The sequence below is a fragment of the Python bivittatus genome, unplaced genomic scaffold (genome assembly GCF_059951505.1).
Source record: "Python bivittatus isolate LINGU-HERP-01145 unplaced genomic scaffold, Pbiv_v1 ctg000050_np1212, whole genome shotgun sequence".
Taxonomy (NCBI): Eukaryota; Metazoa; Chordata; class Lepidosauria; order Squamata; family Pythonidae; genus Python; species Python bivittatus.
The window spans coordinates 6,671,231-6,689,210 of record NW_028277033.1 but is presented as its reverse complement, the minus strand read 5'-3'; the positions used below and the strand labels follow the sequence as shown (position 1 = coordinate 6,689,210).

At 40.6% G+C, this 17,980-nt stretch overlaps 1 protein-coding gene across 2 annotated transcripts in view; it reads right to left on the bottom strand.

Annotated features, from left to right (window-relative positions):
• Positions 1-657: 657 nt before the first annotated feature.
• Positions 658-17,980, bottom strand: part of TSPAN14 (tetraspanin 14) — a 42,056-nt gene continuing 24,733 nt past the window's right edge. The window contains exons 3-9 of one of the 2 annotated variants that reach the window (XM_088129374.1): positions 12,449-12,499; positions 8,245-8,391; positions 6,145-6,315; positions 5,330-5,455; positions 4,754-4,798; positions 3,516-3,635; positions 658-1,537 (exon numbers count right to left, since the gene is read on the bottom strand). In XM_088129374.1, coding sequence (XP_087985500.1) covers positions 1,460-1,537; positions 3,516-3,635; positions 4,754-4,798; positions 5,330-5,455; positions 6,145-6,315; positions 8,245-8,391; positions 12,449-12,499 — 738 coding nt within the window. In that variant the 3' untranslated portion in view covers positions 658-1,459. The remainder of the gene's footprint in view (positions 1,538-3,515; positions 3,636-4,753; positions 4,799-5,329; positions 5,456-6,144; positions 6,316-8,244; positions 8,392-12,448; positions 12,500-17,980) is intronic. The other variant, XM_088129382.1, reaches the window with a different exon arrangement.

Here is a 17,980-nt window from a genome sequence, read left to right as displayed (position 1 = left end):
AGGACCACAGCATCACAACTCCTGCTTAATTTGCATTAGACTAGCCAGAATGACACTCACCTTCCATGTTTGAAGGCCTTCCAGTTGTTTTTTCTGGGCAGATCAGCTTTCAGAGAAGCATAAATATAAGAGATTAAACAAGCTGTTAACTGGCATCATACATGGCTTATGTAGTCCAAGTTCCAGAGGCGTGTTGTAGACCTTTTTTCAGATGGAGACCAATGTCCAGTAAGTCTAAGTACTCCAACTTTCCAGAGAACATAGGTGGTATATACATTAAGGTAATCCATTTTGTTTTCTTCTTTTAAATGGGTCTTCTATTATTCAAATACGTTTGAATAGTTAAATGCATCCAATTATTTCTGTATATCTAGGAAAATTTAGCCATATATAGTGTAAAGGTTGTTTTAAATGCTACCATAGAGAGGGAGGGAAATATAAGGTATTTCAGATCAACATGTGACTATTTTTTTTGAGAAATATACTTCACCATATTTAGCAATGTCCATAGGTGAATGTGATTTTGTATCAGCTGTAACTCCTTCCTACAATATTAGCTATGCTGTAAGAAAACACATTCCCTTGTCCAAACCTCTATAAATAACAATGGCAATATTACAAAAGCCTAAAATGAAGAAATGACAGGAGAATCCAATCTCGACACCAGTGAATGAAAAGAATAGTATTTGTTTTATAAATCCACTTAGGTAAAGATTTTCAATCTGATGAGAGTCCTTTTGAAGTAAATCCAGTGTTCTCTCCAGATCTTGTAGCCCCTCAAATGGATTCACTGGATCTGGTCCACATGAGAAAAACTTCCTTCTTCTATACATGAGCTCCAACCAAAGCTTTAGGGAAGAGCAGGAGTTCTTCATCCCACCCACCCGTACAACTATACAAACATGGCTTCCATTTAAAAACTCACATACAATACACTTCAATTTGTTAACGTGCACAACATTCCCTGAACATGTTTTCAGTATCAATGTTACCTTGCAGATCTTCCCCCTCCCCTTCCCTCCTTAGGATATACTTATTTGGCATCATGGGACTTTTTTTCTAGGCACTGATCAACATTTGGAATGTAACATTCTCACTTCAAAATACTGTAAAAAGGGAGGGAGGGAGGGAGGGAGGGAGGGAGGAAGGAAGGAAGGAAGGAAACAGAATGAAGACAGTAGTCCTGAGACAGAAATCAGTAGGCCGCTGTTGCACACTCTGGTCTTCACCCACCAGCATGCAGAGGGCTGTGGATAAATGCATCTCCTTCAAAGAAAACAATTCTGCAAAACAATTCACAAATGGACAGAAAGAAGAGCAGGATACCATCGAGCATTTTAACCAAGGACGTATAATGCCTTGAAGCTCTAGATGCATTCCTAAGCCTCAAGTTTCTTTTCCTTTCTCTTTACAGTCATGGTACAAACAGTGAACATTGATTGGTCTTTGCAGATAGTCTTTATCTTGGGAAGTAGAAGCCAGACTTCACTGCATCAATATCAGAAATCAGTGTCTTAGCCAGGAAAATCCCAAATATCTAATGAAAAATAGGGGGGTTGGGGGTGGGGGGAGAAAGAGAGAGAGAGGTCCAATTAAGAATAGATAACTGATTTCATAGTTTAATTGTTCCCCCTATAACAATAGAAACCAATATTTTCTTGTTGGCTATTTCGTGTTTTCAAGGCACAAATGATCAGGCTCAAATTACCCTACTTGGACCCATTATGCAAAGACCTAGCTCTCTTGGAGAAGGCTCTCATGCTTGGAAAGGAAGGAAGGAGAAGAGGATGATCAGCAGCAAGGTGGATGGACTCAGTTACAGTGGTGATGGGTGCACCACAGAAGATTTAAAGGAACATGTTAGGGGCAGATTGTCGTGGAGAAAATCTATCCATGTGATCGCTAAGGGTCGACACTGACTTGATGGCACATAATGAATATTTCATGTTGTTTCATGGCATACAAAATGTTTTGAATTCAAAAAGTTCCAGCCTCAAGTGCCCCACATCAATTGGGTTAAAAAATAAAATGTAAATGTGCCAGGTTCTAAAGAAAGCTATACTGGCTCAACCTCTGCCTTGGTATTTCTGAAAACTGAAGCTGATAATGTTCTCTCTCCAACTCTGAATGATAGGGAGGTGTGTCCCCATGTTCCTCTGCTGTCTTCTTCTCAGGCTTCCAGATGTGAAAGAAGTGACTGTGATGGGTATGAATAAGAACTGAGAGGTGCCTTCTGGATATGCCTTGCTAGAGGTGTGTGCAAAATGAGCAGAATTCAGAACACAGTTTCAAACCCCAGGCAGGATGTTCTAACCCCACAGGAAGTATTCTGAGCTCAAAATACTTCTGGTAAGGTCAGAAAAGCAGTGAAACATTTCCTGTGTTCAGCAATGGAATACTGAAGGGGCATAACCTCACTTTCTCAATTATTATGGTTGGGGAACAATTTAAATAAGCCAATGATTAAAAAGTGAAGCAGGGACAGACGAGGAAGATGGCAGATGTTTAAACAACCACTGTTTTCATCACTGTCTGTTAAAGGGGTTTGGGGATCCTAAATGGATATACTGGTCAACAAATTATAGAATGGACCTGTCAATTTCCGAGGTGCAATTCCACTTTTTGCAAATGTGTGCTATCCCACGTTTTCCACAGACAGACAGAGAGACTTTAGCCTCGCCCACCACACCAATCTTCCCAATGTACAGGTGACTTCGAATAATGGGTTTCAGCACTAACTCACTGCAGTCTTTGGCTGGGAAAGCTCAGATATTTTTTAAAAAAATGAAATAAAACAAAGACAAAGCCAGGATTCCTGATAAAAAGTTTCTATGGAAGAACTGCCCGATACACACAGTAGACAAACACCGATTCATTAGATGTCCAAGCTTAGCTACCTGGAAGATACAGAATGAATTCTCTTCCTTATAGAAATAATTGGAAACTGCGGATTTTCACAGAGCCCTATCGTAGGGTCCAACATTTGGAAGTTTTCCAAAAGAGCATGTAGCTCGATTCCTTTATCCTTTATCTTGTGACCAAAAATTGATTGGTAGCAAAACAGTGGCAGTGTTAAAAAAAAAAAAAAAAAAAAGGAAGAGCCATATACTTCTGTTCTCTACATTCTCCATGCCTTCCAGTTTAGTTAAAGTTCAGCAACAGTACCTTTGGATGAAATTATTCAGTTCTCTAACTTGGTATTCCTCTGTAAGAAATACACAATCCTAGTGGTGCACAAGACATTTGGTTTCAAACTGTGTCCAGGACAAAACTTCGCACCACGTCCCATTCCCAAGGGCCAAAGAGCTGTTTTGAGCTCAAAAACACTGTTAAACAATGCCCCCCCGAGCCCGTTTTACCTGCAAAACAGGACACTTCGCAAAGTTTTCTGCTCAAAATAGTTTGAAATGAAATATTCTGCAGTCTCTTACAGACAACAGGAATGAGTATCAACCCTCAGCAAGCTGGGAAATAAATAAATATAAATATACATCTTTAAGCCTGCAGCCACTCACCTGCAATAATGAAATTGCAACAAAGACTCCTGCAACGATATAAATATTTCTGGGCAGCCAGGCTTCCAGGGCAGTGATGCAGCCCCTTGTGAAGATTCGTTCCCCCCAAAGTGATGAAGACTAGAAGAAATGGGGAAGGATGGCATGAAGAAAGATTAATACTTGCATGTAGAACTGCCAGCAAATTCCAGAACATGGGAAGTTGGGGGGAAAAATCCCTGAGAAAGACAACAGCAACCATTTCTGTGATGTTGCCAAAAATACTACATGGATGTGAGGCAACCAACCACTGAGGTGATATTCCACATTTTTAAAAAAAAGATTTGAAGAACAAGAACGGGAAACGATCTGCTCTGCTAAAAACGCTTACAATGATTCTCCTAGAAAAGCTGGATTCTACAAAGCAAACCTCATCATTGGGTCCTTTGCTCAGCAAACGTCATCAAAAATTACTACTTAAGTTTTACTCTGGAGCAAAAGTCCTCCAAACTGCTCCCAACAAATAACACCTTAAACTAGAAGCTGAACATGTGTCATCTGACAGCAAGAAATGAAATGAAATGACACAAATAACAATCACACATAAACCTTTCTTTGGGGAACCCTAGAGATCATGCTTTCCCTCCACCAACATTATCACCATAAATATCTTGACTCAACAAGGCCACCCTGTAGACTTTGCAGAACAGGAGGAAGTTCTGTGGCTCCCAGACAGAGAGCAAGGCTCAGAACAATCGGAGTTTTGTGGCGCACAGAACCAGGCACCTTGCCAGCTTGCCACGATAAATAACCCCACCCGCCTTCCTTCTACAGGACGCCCAAAGCCCTAAACAAGGACAAGGTTATTTGCCCCAGTTCTGACAATCACAAGGTTCAAGGAACAAATTTCTTGGAACACCACAGGCTTCTGGTGCTGTATCATTTCACCAGTCACACAAATAAACCACACCACATCGGCATGGATGTGGGAAGTCCTCCATGCTTGAAGTATGTGCTGAAGACTAACAGGAAACCCAAGGGACTGAAAGATGTGCCCATTAGCCAGGCTGCTCGTGATTCTGGAAGGGCTACAGAAATGGAACTACGGATACGAAATCAACTCCTAAATCAACACATGAATTAACATATTTCATTGGCTAATGCTTTGCTTTTTTGCTTCTTTTCAGCGGGCCCTAAAGAACAGTGGGATGGCGAAAGGATGTGAGAAATTAGGGAAGGGAGAATTAGGAAATACTCACCATATTTCTGACATCATAGCCACACTGGGTATTCACCACATTTTGCTGAAGAGAGAGAAGAAAAAGAGTTGATACAGCTTTTTACAATGGGATTGATCTGCACACTTCATGGGATAGATTTATTTTGCCTTTTCTTCAATAGCTCCCACTGACACCATTTCTACCCCCCAGTGACCAGACCAAAATTGTCCAGCAATACTCCAGAGCTGAAGTAGACTTGAACGTGGGCCTCCTTAATCCTTCACCATTAATTTACACTGATTCTCCAAATGGATCCGGTAAACAGGTTAAAACATGCTGCATGATCAATTCTTATGCCAGAGACCAAAGGTGAAATATGCAAAGCATCCCTGGGAAATGGTGACGTAGCATCCTTTTATGTTGAATTTATTACCTTGTTTATTGATTGACTCATTGAATTAAAAAAAAAATACACAGAATCCCAACCTTCTCTGGGGGACAAGGAAATACTTAAGGTTGTAAAAGGTGAGTCTCATCCTTATAAGTACAGGAAACACTTCCCTGTATCTCAAACCTGGCATAAAGGTAGGGAGAAGAAGATAGGAGATAACTCACAGCAGGGTCTTGGACACAGCATGAAAAGGGGACCCCACACCTTTCACGACTTTTGCTTGTACTACTGCAGTTGAAATAAATGTTAAGGTTCCAGTCGTTTGGACTCTGAGCACCACAACATTGGTTCTGCAAGAGAGAAACAAAAGAGGGATGCATTGAAGCATCCGAGATTCCCCACAACTGCTGAGGGAGGAAGCGAAAAAGCCAAGCAGAATCTGACAGCTTTAGAACGCCCGGAAATTCCAGGGCAGAAGGCCAGACCACAGAACCGACACAGCATCCTAGGAAAAGCAATGGAATACCTTTCCTTATTATTCCCAAGAAAATGGCATGAGCGGAACCATGAAGACCAGGAACTAAGCTTAGCTTCCATGGGCAAAACTCTTCAGAGGCTCCAATAAATGTCAAGAGAACAAAAATGTGGCCATTTAATCTTTTGTTATCCCACTGTCTTCTTATGAGTTACTGCGGAAGACACGGATCACTCCTGACAGAGATCTGAACCGATAGCTTGCAAGGGGTTTGGAAATTATGCTGAAGGTCACATGAAATTAAACAGCGGACTGCAGGCTGCCCACCCCTATCTTAGGCAAAAGAAAGACTTTTGCGAAAACAACACAGCGGGGGGAAAATCTGCATCTTGCACAGATGTGTTCCCCCTCTGTGGTCTTCTGTCATTTGCTAATGTCACCTCCCCTGCCGCTTCTCCTTGATCAAGCTCTCCTTTACGTAAAAGAGGGACAGCATTCATTACTGGTTTCATAATTTAAAATAAAACATGATGCAGATCAAGTATGATTAACAGAACAGCTTACCATTTTCTGCAATGAATCTATGAGATTCTGCAAGTCAATGTCATCTCTGTAAGCCTTAATATTGTTGTTGAAGAACGTCTCCACCTGGGCTTTCACCCAGTCCTGGAACAAGAAAGCCAGCACAGCCAGGGCCAACTCCAGAATGAAAATGAGCACAATTGTGCCACAGAACTACAGCAAAGAGAAAGGAAGTGGAGAGAGAAAGAGACAACCAATTTCAGGAAGGAGAAGAATGCTGTTGTCAAAAAAAGAAGAAAGCCAGTTGGTTTTCAACTGTGCAGCAGGGAATTCAAGTTGTTCTTCAGGAGATCATCAGCAATTTAATCAGAAGAGCAGTAATTCCATGGAATTGGGCAAATTGATTCTGACTGCATGGAAAAGGCCAACTGCTTCTGATTTTCTGCTGCAATTCACAAGGATGTGAGTAATTCCCCAATTCTGACATATCTGGTTAGTTCCCCATGATTATCTAAGAATATGCCAGAACTTTTGAGTTTGGTGCCTGATGTCATATACGGAAATGGTACCCTGAAGACAAAAAGTCTGAAAATCCTTGAAATAGGTCAAGACTTTTCATGCAGAAAAAGTGTCTGTCTAGTTTTCACAAGGAAAATAAAAACTCACCATGACCTCCCCACCTGACCAAAACCTCCTGTACAATCATATCACCTAACGCTCCATGCTTTGCTTGTAGCAATCTTCAAAATCTATTAAGATGCTATGCCATAATTTGCAACACTTGACAACAAATGGGGAAAGCTAGATAGAGAAAATTGGTTCTTTCAAAAAACGGGAGCAGGAGAACACCAGTCTGCCTTCTGCAATAACACATATATCAGATTTATTTGAGCTATGAGAGAAACTGAACTGGTAACAAAGAGAGAAACCGAGACCTTTAAAGGTCTTTAGCACACTGTTTGTTTCTTCTACTTAACAGTTTATGAGCAATTAATGTAAATTCCAAAAAAACAATATTGTTACAGTCATGATTTATATTTTGTTGCATTTTATGCTTATGTCTGCAGAAGCTTCATTTGTAAGCAACTCGCAAGATATAAAATTGCAATAGATAAATATGTTGATAAATGCAACAGAAAACTATTGCATCATATGGATGGCAACCGTACATAGCAAAAAGCAGAAAACCTCTTCTCTTCAATCCCTACCTAATGAAATATTTATTCCCAGACTTCATATGCAACCAGAAACACTGTGAAAATTATCTTTGCTATCCCACAGGTGAGATACTGCAAGGTTCTTCATCTCTGACAGTTATGGCAGGAATTCTGGAAGTTGGAATTTGAACAAATCTAGAGAGAAACAGGTTGGGGAAGGTTCATTAAGGCTTTTGTCCTCCCGTTTGTTTCTTGGTTGATACTAGGGGGAACATTCAGGATCTTCAACGTATGAACTTAGTTCCCCCAACAAAGGCAAAAACAGACTCCCCCCCCATGCTAGAGTCTGGTGGAAATGTTTCTCAGACACACTGCATTCTAAAAAAATGTTTTTTATGGCAATGAATGTAGGCTGGAACTACTTTTTCATGTAAGAATGTGGATCTGCGCTCAGACTTTGGAACCTGGTTTGATTCTGTACCTTATTTCCTCCTATGGAGACAACCACAACAATCTAAGAGTCTCTACAAAATCTCTTTTCCAGAGCAACTGGCTATAACCACATAGGAGCAAAAATGCATCAAATCTATCACACTTCCAGCAATCTAGTTACATACAATTCCTTGTATATTTGATCAGCTTTCCCAAATCTGGTTCTTTCCAAATGTGTTGGGATTACAACCCCCCGTATTCCCAAGAGCATGACCAAAGCTTGGGAATTCTGGGAACGACTTTGAGAAAGCTGTGTTCACAGTTAAATGAAGATGCAAATTTCATGGTTTAGAACTTTCAAATTAAATTTCAGCCTTGCAGTATTGCTATTATAACTGGGATAAAAGAAACGGATGACCACTAGATGGGAGGAAAGAGTCTTCTGTATCTCCTTGCTGCCATCTGATGGTGGCTTGAACTTTTGGATTCAGTAGCCTAGTTCTACCAGAATGGTACTGCCCTGATAAAAACACATCGGAATCCAGGAACTTACAAATTTCAAAAGGCAAATATTTTCCCGCAGTGCTCCCACGCAACCAGCAAAGCCCAGGATGAACATCACCCCTCCAACAAACAGGATAAGGAACACAGGATCAAAGCCATGGAGGCGGGTCATTTTCGACAGGTCAGACAGCACGCCCTAAAATGAAACACAAATGAACAAGGATGAGGACCTGCTGAAGCTTCATGTGTGACCTACTATGGAGGTAGCATATTCCCAACTATAGTCCAAAGGGCTGTGAGCATGCCAGGGTTCTATGTAAGTGCAGAAAACGTTTAGCCTTTGATAACAAGTGCAAAATCCTATTTTCCGAGTGCCTCATTTCATTTACTGTCTTTAAATCAGTACGGGGATACCTCAGAGGGTGCAAAGCAGTTCCATGGGTGGGAGGTGGCAGGAGGGATAGCTAAAGAATGTATAAATAGAATGAATCAATCAATCAACCATCCTGAGACAAACAACCTTCAAACAATTATCCGTATCTGTGTAATATGTACCAGCTTTCTATAATCTAACAGTCTGCAGATTTGTTATATTACAACACCCGAATTTACAACAGCTAGGGAATAGCTTGCTGAGAACTTGGGGAGTTGGAGTCAAAATAGGTGGAATCAGACCAGAAAGGTGGTAAAAGAGCTTTTTTGGCAGAGCCATTCGAATCCCATATAGTGAACTACTGGGCTGAAAAATAAAACCCACAAAAGGAGATTTGTATAGTTGTGTATACGGTCTTTCAGCCTGACCTTAAGTCAAGCTCAGAGAAGATCAAATGAAATCATCATCATCATTCAATGTTCACAAACAATGCCTCTCAACAAAGCAATCCTGGAAATCCAGGGAAGTTTTCCCCTTTCAGGGACATATTAGAGCTATATTATTATTATATGAAAAGGTTATTATTATTATATTAATTATCATTATATTAAAAGGTTACATTTTAAAGTCAGACTGCGAATGAATCTAATTCTGTAATACAGGTTCCTCAACCTTCAAGGCTGGCTGGGGAATTCTGGGAGTTGAATTCCACCCGTCTTAAAGTCGCCAAGGTTGAGGAACCCTGCTGTAATGGACAAAATGGTACTTTGAATAAGAATACCCAAATTAAGTGCTAACATGAGATTTTTAAATAGGCAAATGGATTTTCAGAATAAAGCAGAGAACAGAAAATGTTGCTTGTCAGATGCCGTTCCCACAAGGAATGTTTTTTAACATTTTCCTTAGGCCAGGGGACAGATCCCATCTACTTCAGTATGTTAAACCTTCGGTACACTAAAATGCAACTTAATATTTACTTTGGCTTTTGAAGGGGCCACTCCAGAAGATAAGAGCTATTTGCCGGGCACACAGAAAGCACAGCGCACTTCTATTTCCACTGAGACCAAGCAAAAAAAGGTTCCTTTCAGTCACTTCCCACAAAGTGGAAAGGGCAATTTCTCACAATACTCTCTGAGCTCTACACAAGCATCCTTTCCAAGAACCAGCATTACTGGAAATCAGGGCATTGTTTAGCTAACAAGACAAGAGAACCAGAACTGGCTTCAGCCCTTTGATCAGGAGGTGTTTGATGACCAGCCGAGTTTGGCCAAGGATCCTCAGAAGCCCAGTCCATCTGAGAACTAGAAGAAGAAACCTCCACTAGATGGAACCAACGGGCTGAAGATTGCACGGCACAATTTTATTGCTGCTCAGAGAAGAGTTTCTAGGGCTCGCTAATGCGTCTGCAGCAGCTTCCTGCCTCTGTGAGAACAAGGTGAAATAGCTGTTCACTTGACTGCTGTTTATTAACGAGCACTTATCAACAAAGAAGCTATCGGTTCTCCAGGGCTGCTTCTCGCTTTTAGACACCTGACCATTTCGAGTAAAGGGAATCATAAAACACTAGGTTAGAATGAGCTGCTTAAGCTAAGACTGCAGAAATACCCACAGTTGGAGGAATGGATCGAGAAGATGGCAGAACTTGCAGAAATGGCTAAATTGACTTGTTTGGTTAGGGAGGGAACAATAACTACTTTCATAAAAGACTGGAAGCTCTTTATGGACTTTTCACTGAAAATGAACTGGTGATTTCTGGATTTACTGATTATGAGGGTTGAATATGGAGAGAAGAGAACCACGTTATGTAATTTAGAAGGGGGGAAATGGTTTCCAGTATGTCTATAACTGCTGTAAAGAAGATCAAAAATCGCTTAAGTATTTTTTCTTTTCTTTTCCTTTCTCTTTGTTTTCAATTGTTTTCAATGCCTTTTTCTTTATCCTCCTTTCTTTTTCTATATTGTTTTGTGTTTATCTTTTAACTTTGTAATAAACTTATTTAATAAAAATCAAATACATATATAAAAGAGTGTGCAGTTTAAGCCACTGCTCAGTGCAAAAATCCAAGCATAAGCAACCTAGACAAAGATAGACAATCTAGTCTATCTTCAGCTTGAACACACCCAATGAATGGAGACTACCACATGAGAAGCTTTTTCCAACATCCAAGTGGAGTCACATCCTCCATTATGGAATGACAAAGGACAGATCTTCACTTTCTTCTGTATGACCTTTCACGTATTTGAAGAGTGTGATCATATTCCTCTTTAGTCTTCCCAAGGCTAAACATTCCAATTTCTATATTTTTACAGAAGTTAGTTTCTACTCCCCTGATCATCCTGACTGCCCTCCTTTGTCTCTGAAACTGCTCCAGTTCTTCTTCCACTCCTGCATCTCAAAAAGCATTGCTAGATGATAGGGCCACTCTGTTCGCTTGCAAATCCTCCAAAGGACCTTCAGCCGTTATTTATTTCCTTACTAACAAAAACAAGCTTTGGAAGAAAGTATATTGCAGTGTCAGAATGAAAGGAAAGAAACAGAAAAACACTAGAAATTGTTCCACAGGACCAAAGGTTAACTGCTTTGTAGGAATGTTAGTCATGAAGGACACACTCTTGGCAACAGTTTTCCATTTAAATTGATGGCACCAGCTATCCAAATAGGGGAAAGTTTTAGCCAACCAAAAAGGAAATGGGAATTGCAGAGTAGAACCGGAACCAAACATGAAACATGGAAATCCATGCAAAACAAAGATTATTATTTAAACACACCTGGGGTTGGATGTGAAGGAAGCTGGGTGAGAGGGGAAAAAACATGGCTGGGATACAACTTTCCACAATTACTCACTAAATGAGTTTCACCATGTAATAAACATTTGCACCACCCTAGTTTCTTCTGTACTTCTCAGTGGTTTGTTGGCACAAATGGCAAGATTTCAGTATGGACTAGGAATGCAAGAAACGAACGAGAAGTGGAGAAGGGACCATGGAATCGTTCCACAGGCAACTGCTGAGAGATGGTCCTTTGGCACCCCAGGGAGGCTGAAATCCAACCTATTTTTCAAGCAGGTATTTTTGAAAATATTTTTCAAATAGATATTTTTGAGAATATTTTTTCAAATATTGAAAGTATTGGAAAATATTAGAAAATATTGAAAATATTTTTCAAATAGGTATTTTTGAAAATATTTTTCAAAAACGATGCTCACTGATTATGAAGAATTTCACTAAGGCACTTACATTTACATGATGTTGGCATCAAGTCACATCATGATGTGACTTGATGCAAATGTCATGATTTGCATCACTTGTGAATGCAGTTGTTACTGAAAGGACACACATTGGCATGAAAAACGCACTTTTGGATTTAATGGACAATCTGGAATAACTGAAGTAAGAAGTTGTACATCCAGAGAACATGGGCCTGAAAACATGAGCCTACTCCTGCTTACTCAGAAGTAAGCCCATTCATGTTTAATGGGCTTTCCCTGGACATACTCCCAGGAAAGCATAAAGTTAAAATCCTATGAGTAAGCACTCAGTTGGGCTTCATTTTGAGGAGACATTTATAGGGTTACACTAAACTCTGCATTCTTGAATGAGAAACGGATTTTGCACCAATGAATACAATCAGCATGGAGACAGAATACAGTTAGTATATAAACAGAGAGCAAACTCCACTCCCTTCTAGCACTGAAGAGGTTACCTAGCTGGGTAACAAAATGTCTGCAAGAAAACAACCAAGCTCAGAGAACCCCAAGGATTCCATAGTATTCCTTTATTTACTAGTCTTTCTAATGAAGGAAAGACAGAGAGACATGTCATACTTCCTCACTGGGAAGAGACTCGATTCTATGATGTCTAAAAGGTCCTAATTTGCTTACCTTTTCACTCCATGCCCAAAGACCAGCTCCAAGAAATGCAACACCAGCTAACTAAGAGAAAAAGAAAGAAGAAAAAAAAAATAGACATTATTTTGCAGAAAGTACAGCTTCATCTGCTGGGAAATTTCAGATACAGAATAGTCAGCAAACTCTTGTGCAAAAGCTTCATCTCCAAGTGACCTTCCTGTAAATGCTTTAGGTCAGTGATGCATGTTGTTGAGGTCAAAAAAGAATGTGCGTTAGCAAATTTGCACCAATGAGATCCACACTGGATGTGAGCTATCTAATAAAAAGATAATACAATTGTGCTGGATAATTTGGCTAAAACTATTCAATCAACAACAGTGGTGACAAATGCAATATCCATATTGGGGTCAGTAGGAAAGGGGTAGAAATGAAACTCACCATATTATAAAGATTATACAAAACTAGGATGTGATAGAATGTGGAATATTGTGGGTAACCAATCTCAGAAAGGTTACTCAGCTGTATGAAATCCAACCAACCAACCAACAAGAGAAATGATCCAAAGGAGTGGGGCTTGCTAAGTGGATCCTTTGCATATGTGTGGGGAGGAAGGAAGACAGGCCAAGTTTCCTGCATCAAGTGGGAGTCATGCAAGGAAATGGTGACATTAAACATCAGATATCTAACACGAAGGGGAACAAGGGCTCCATCCGCTAGTGGAAGGCACAGGAAGAGGGGGAAGCTTCAAGGATGAGACAACAGATCCTACAGAGTTAATTCTTCTGCTGTTTTTATAAATGTCATTCTCAGTTTCAAAGGCCAGGGAGATAGCTGTGCTGGTTAAGACCAAAATAACATGGCCTTCCTGAGTCCTCTTGTCTTCTGACTCCTGGGAAAGGGAAACTCTGCAAGTCAGTCATCAACATGGCTTGTCCACGAAGGCTTGATCTTCAGCTACAATTATCTGGAGCTGGGGGGGTGGGGGGAACAAGACAGAAGTCTAGGGCATGCTGTATTTTTAAAGCTTGAAACAGTTTATTCCTCCATTTGAAAGTATTCAGATGGCATCTCAACTTTCCCAGGTGTCTTCTGAGACCCAAGCAACTCTTTCAACTTCAAAACAGATTCCTTGAACAAAAACAAGACTCTTTGAAGCTCAGAACATTTCTGGAAGGGTTGGAACACTTCATGTAAGATGGAGCAACTGATTCAAGCTTGAAATATAACGAATTCAAAATGTAATGTAATTCCAACAGGTGACTTCTCTTGTCCTTCCACCATTCACCACTTTTTCTGGAGGGGAGGAGGGGGAACATATTAATCTACTATATTAAGATTTGGGGGTGGGATTCTCTGAAAAGGAAAGTTTCTAAAGAGACAACCTTCAGTAGCTGATGGAACTGGAATAAGAAAGCTCTCAGATAGGATTTGGAATTATTTTGCATTAGAACTAATTTCCCCTCCTAACAAAAGCAGGCTTTGACATGCAATATATCTTTTAGTTTCCATCACATTGGTACACGCTCCACCCCGTCTGTACAAAGGAAGTTTATTTTGAGCTCAGAAGAATCAGCACAACTGGGCACCATTTCTGCTTATCTACTGTTGCATAAAGTCAAAGGGGAAAACTGAGAATGTTCATTAGAAAAAAAAATATTTAGGATAATTGAAAAAAAAAAGAGAGAGAGAGCAATATTCAGAGTTGGGGTTAAGGTTGGGGGGGGGGACTTGGGATGGAATAAGATGTTAAAAATGATGTATCGTTATTGTGGTTATTTTTGAATCAAAGGAGATGCTCCAGATGGTCCTTCATAAATTAAATGCCTGTTTTAGGTTATTTATTTACTTAGCTGCCCATCTCAAACCAGTGACTCCGGGCGGCTAATGACAATAATAGCATGTTTCTATGTAAGCATGACAAGATGACCTTTCAAAGCCTTTTTGCTGCTTTACCAGATTTCTTACCTTCTAGGCATCTCCCAGGTTTGAGCAAGTGTGTTTAGACATGGAACACTGATTTTTATATTAGCTTTGAAGAGTGCCTTAGTTTATATGACATGATCCAAATCATCCTTATCCTGTTTGAGGAACATCTTTCCTACCTTCCCTAAGGAAGAGTAACTTCTCGTGTTCTTCCTTCATCATCTCCTTATGTGCATCTAAGAGGCATCTTGTACTCTAATGCTTCAAAATGACTAGGACTTTGAAACACTCCATGTTTCAGACCCAATATTCACTTTATTTTCCATTTTTCTCCTGGCAACGTGCAGATTAGTCAGGACATCATGAAAGTGTAGAAGAGAGAAAAAAAATGGGGTTCTAAGTATGTGTAGTCCCCAAGCAAGGAAATCAATTCTACTTACTACCAAACAAGAAATGTGATGGAGAGGATACAATATATCCTCCTTCCTTAGTCTAATTATAGTCTTTCATCAGCTGAAAGGATCCTTCTCCAAGATCCAGCTGGCTGAGGACCAGAATCCATTCAATGCTTCTGCTGCAGTAAATGGACATTGCTGCTGTTTTTGTGCTAACAGATGTTTCTTGGGAGCACATGCATAATCCAGTTTGCCTACAAAGATACAACATCCTTCCTGTTCTGTTCTGTTTTCCTGTTTAAGTCTCTGGGATGTCTTCATGGAGACCCCCCATTTTACTGAACTGCAGAAAAGGATTCACTGCTGAACCAAAATGACAGCCATCCATGTGTGGGCACTGCATGCCTCTGCCATTTTTTTAAGGATAGCAATTGAAAAAAAAAAAGGATGGGGCAACCCATCCCTATGGAGCTCTGTTCAAATCAGGTTCCTGGTTTAGGAATTCTTGATGTTTTGGTAAGGCGCATGAAAACAATGAAATTCCTTACATTCTCTTGCTGCAGCAAGTCATGAGGCTGGTTTACAGAGATGTAAAAGCAACACATCCAGTTGATATTCTACCTAACTGCAGAGTGAGAGGTAAACTTGCTTCTTTTTCCCAGTGCATTAGAAGAAGTGATCTTACATTTGATCAGATTATTGGCTAATCTAGAGTGACAGCAGCTTGTTCTCAGAGGTGTTTTTGACCACCTGCTGTCTGATTCTTCAAGTGGGTGAGATTATCCACAGGTTTGGGGTTTGTTATCATCAGGACACAGATGATACCTAATTATATATCAATCCAGACCAGCCAATGAGGCTGTCAAGATCCTGTCCCACTGTTTGGAGGCTGTGAGGCCCTGTATGGGGAAGAACCAATTCTGACTCAATCCTACCAAGACTGAGTGGTAACAGCCTCCTGGATCTGGGGTTTTTCATCTTTCACCATGGACGGGGTTGCATTTTCCCATTCAAGAGTGGTACACAACCTGGGGGTCTTCCTGGACTCACAGCTCCTGCTCAATGAGCAGATGGCAGCTGTGGCCAGGAAGGCCTTTATATAACTCTATCTGGGGCATTAGTTGTAGATTTCCTGGATCAGGAGGCCCATCAGACAATCACTCATGCCCTAATCTTCTTACAGCTCAACTATTGTAATGCACTCTACACAGGGATTCCCGTGAAGACCACTCAGAACCTTGAGCCGATCTGGAATGCAGTGGCAAGGGCAGAGATGCCTCGGTAGGCCCATCTGACACCCATTTCATCAGCTGCTCTGGTTACCAGTATGCTTCTGGGTGCAATTCAAGGCGGTAGATATGACCTATAAAGTCTTACAGGGCACAGAAACTGGGTATCTGAGGGATCATCAATCTGCCTGGCCCACAGGAGTCGACAAGGTTGGCACACTCAGGGTCCCTTCAATTAAACAGTGCCATCTTTCAGGGCCCAGAAAGCATGCCTCCTCTGTTGTAGTGTCTGCCCCCTGAAATGAGGTTCCCCCAGAGATCTGTGTGGCTCCCATCCTGATAGCATTCTGGAAAGGCTGTTCTCCCAAGGCTTTGGATTGCAGCAGCCAGGGGCCCTGTCGATTATGTTCACCATCTTGTTCCTTATCCTGTTTTATAATTCTACTTATATGTACAGTATATTAAAATTATACATTTTACCCTGTAAGCCGCCTGGAGTTACTGTGTGTGAGTTGGGTGGCCATATAAATTTGTTACATACATACATACATACATATTGTAACTTCTACCCTGATCGGTTTTATTATGAGCTGCCCAGTGTCAGTGTGGGGTCAGGCTGTGCTTAAATTGAATAAATTAAATTAAATTAAATGAAAAGATTGGGGTTTAGATGTAGGACTTTTTGGCCCAGAACTACTCAGGTGTGGTTTCTATGTTCTTCTGGCTAACCATCACACAAAGAAATCAACATGAATTGAATTGATTACAAGCCTCGTAGTTTATTTTTCTGTTTCTATTACCACGACCACTTGATCCCAGCTAATGAGTTGGAAAGGAGGGATCACTGTAGCAGGTTTTGAAACACTCAGAAAAGTTAAGAAGCAATTTAAAGGCGATTGTAATGTAGGCTGAAGATCCAAGGTTATGTACATCAATTTATCTTTCAGATTACAGAAGGCTTGAAGATGTAGACCCGGCTTCAGCATTAGATCTTGAAACTATAATGAGATCTGCAGAGACAGTCCATTCCTTTGAGCATCATTAATCATGTCCCAAGTATGGGAATTACATGCAATGAACTTAGTCCAGATCAAGGCACGGGAAGATATTTAGGCCAACAAAAGGCTAACAGTTAGTTTACTAAACTGGTGTAGTTTATGAGATGGGTTTTTTTTATTATTCAGCAATTGCTCTCTGGGAAAGCAAGAACATCTCTGGCTACAATTGATCACCCAGCTTCTACATAGAGGATGCCCCTAAATCAAGGTTGAAGAATTCTTGTCAAAGCAGAGATTATTTTAAATGATTTAGACAGCCACTGTAGCATCCACCTTCACCAGGAACCAACCTGGATTTCAACAATGACAAAGGAACAAAATTTATCTCAAAAAGTAATAAGTTTTCACAGCTGCAGTGAAATGACATCCAGATAACACCATGTGAATAGACAGACTGGTTGCCACACAGCATTACCCAGAAGCCATTTCACCAAACATTTCTCTCTTTTACATATTTTTATTCCCAGTATTAGGAAAGAGAAGAAGAGGATGACTAGCACCAAGGTGGAGGGAAGGTTTAGTTACAGTAGCGACGAGTGCACCATTGGAAATGGTGAAGGACCAGGTTAGGGACAGATCATCAGGGAGAAAATCTATGTGGTTGCTTACAGTCAACAATGACTTGATGGCATGTAATCAATCAATTACAAACTCCTAAGATGGAGTTCATCAGATAGAAGCAGGAATGTTCTGACTAGGACAATGTCCTCTAGAGTGCTTTTGGAAAGCTCCTCTCTGTGACTAAATAGGAGCCTTCATTTCTGCTCTTCCTCTGGGACTCACAGCTTTCACCCTGTACCTACACACACTCTGACATACTTGACCCTCTTGACATGCTTCCAGTGCACAACTCCTCAAAACATTTTGTAAGCATTCATGTTCTTCCCAATCCCTTTAAACATCCACCCTCTTGATCTGACATGGAAGGCATCTACATGTTTCTACTCAAGCATTACTATT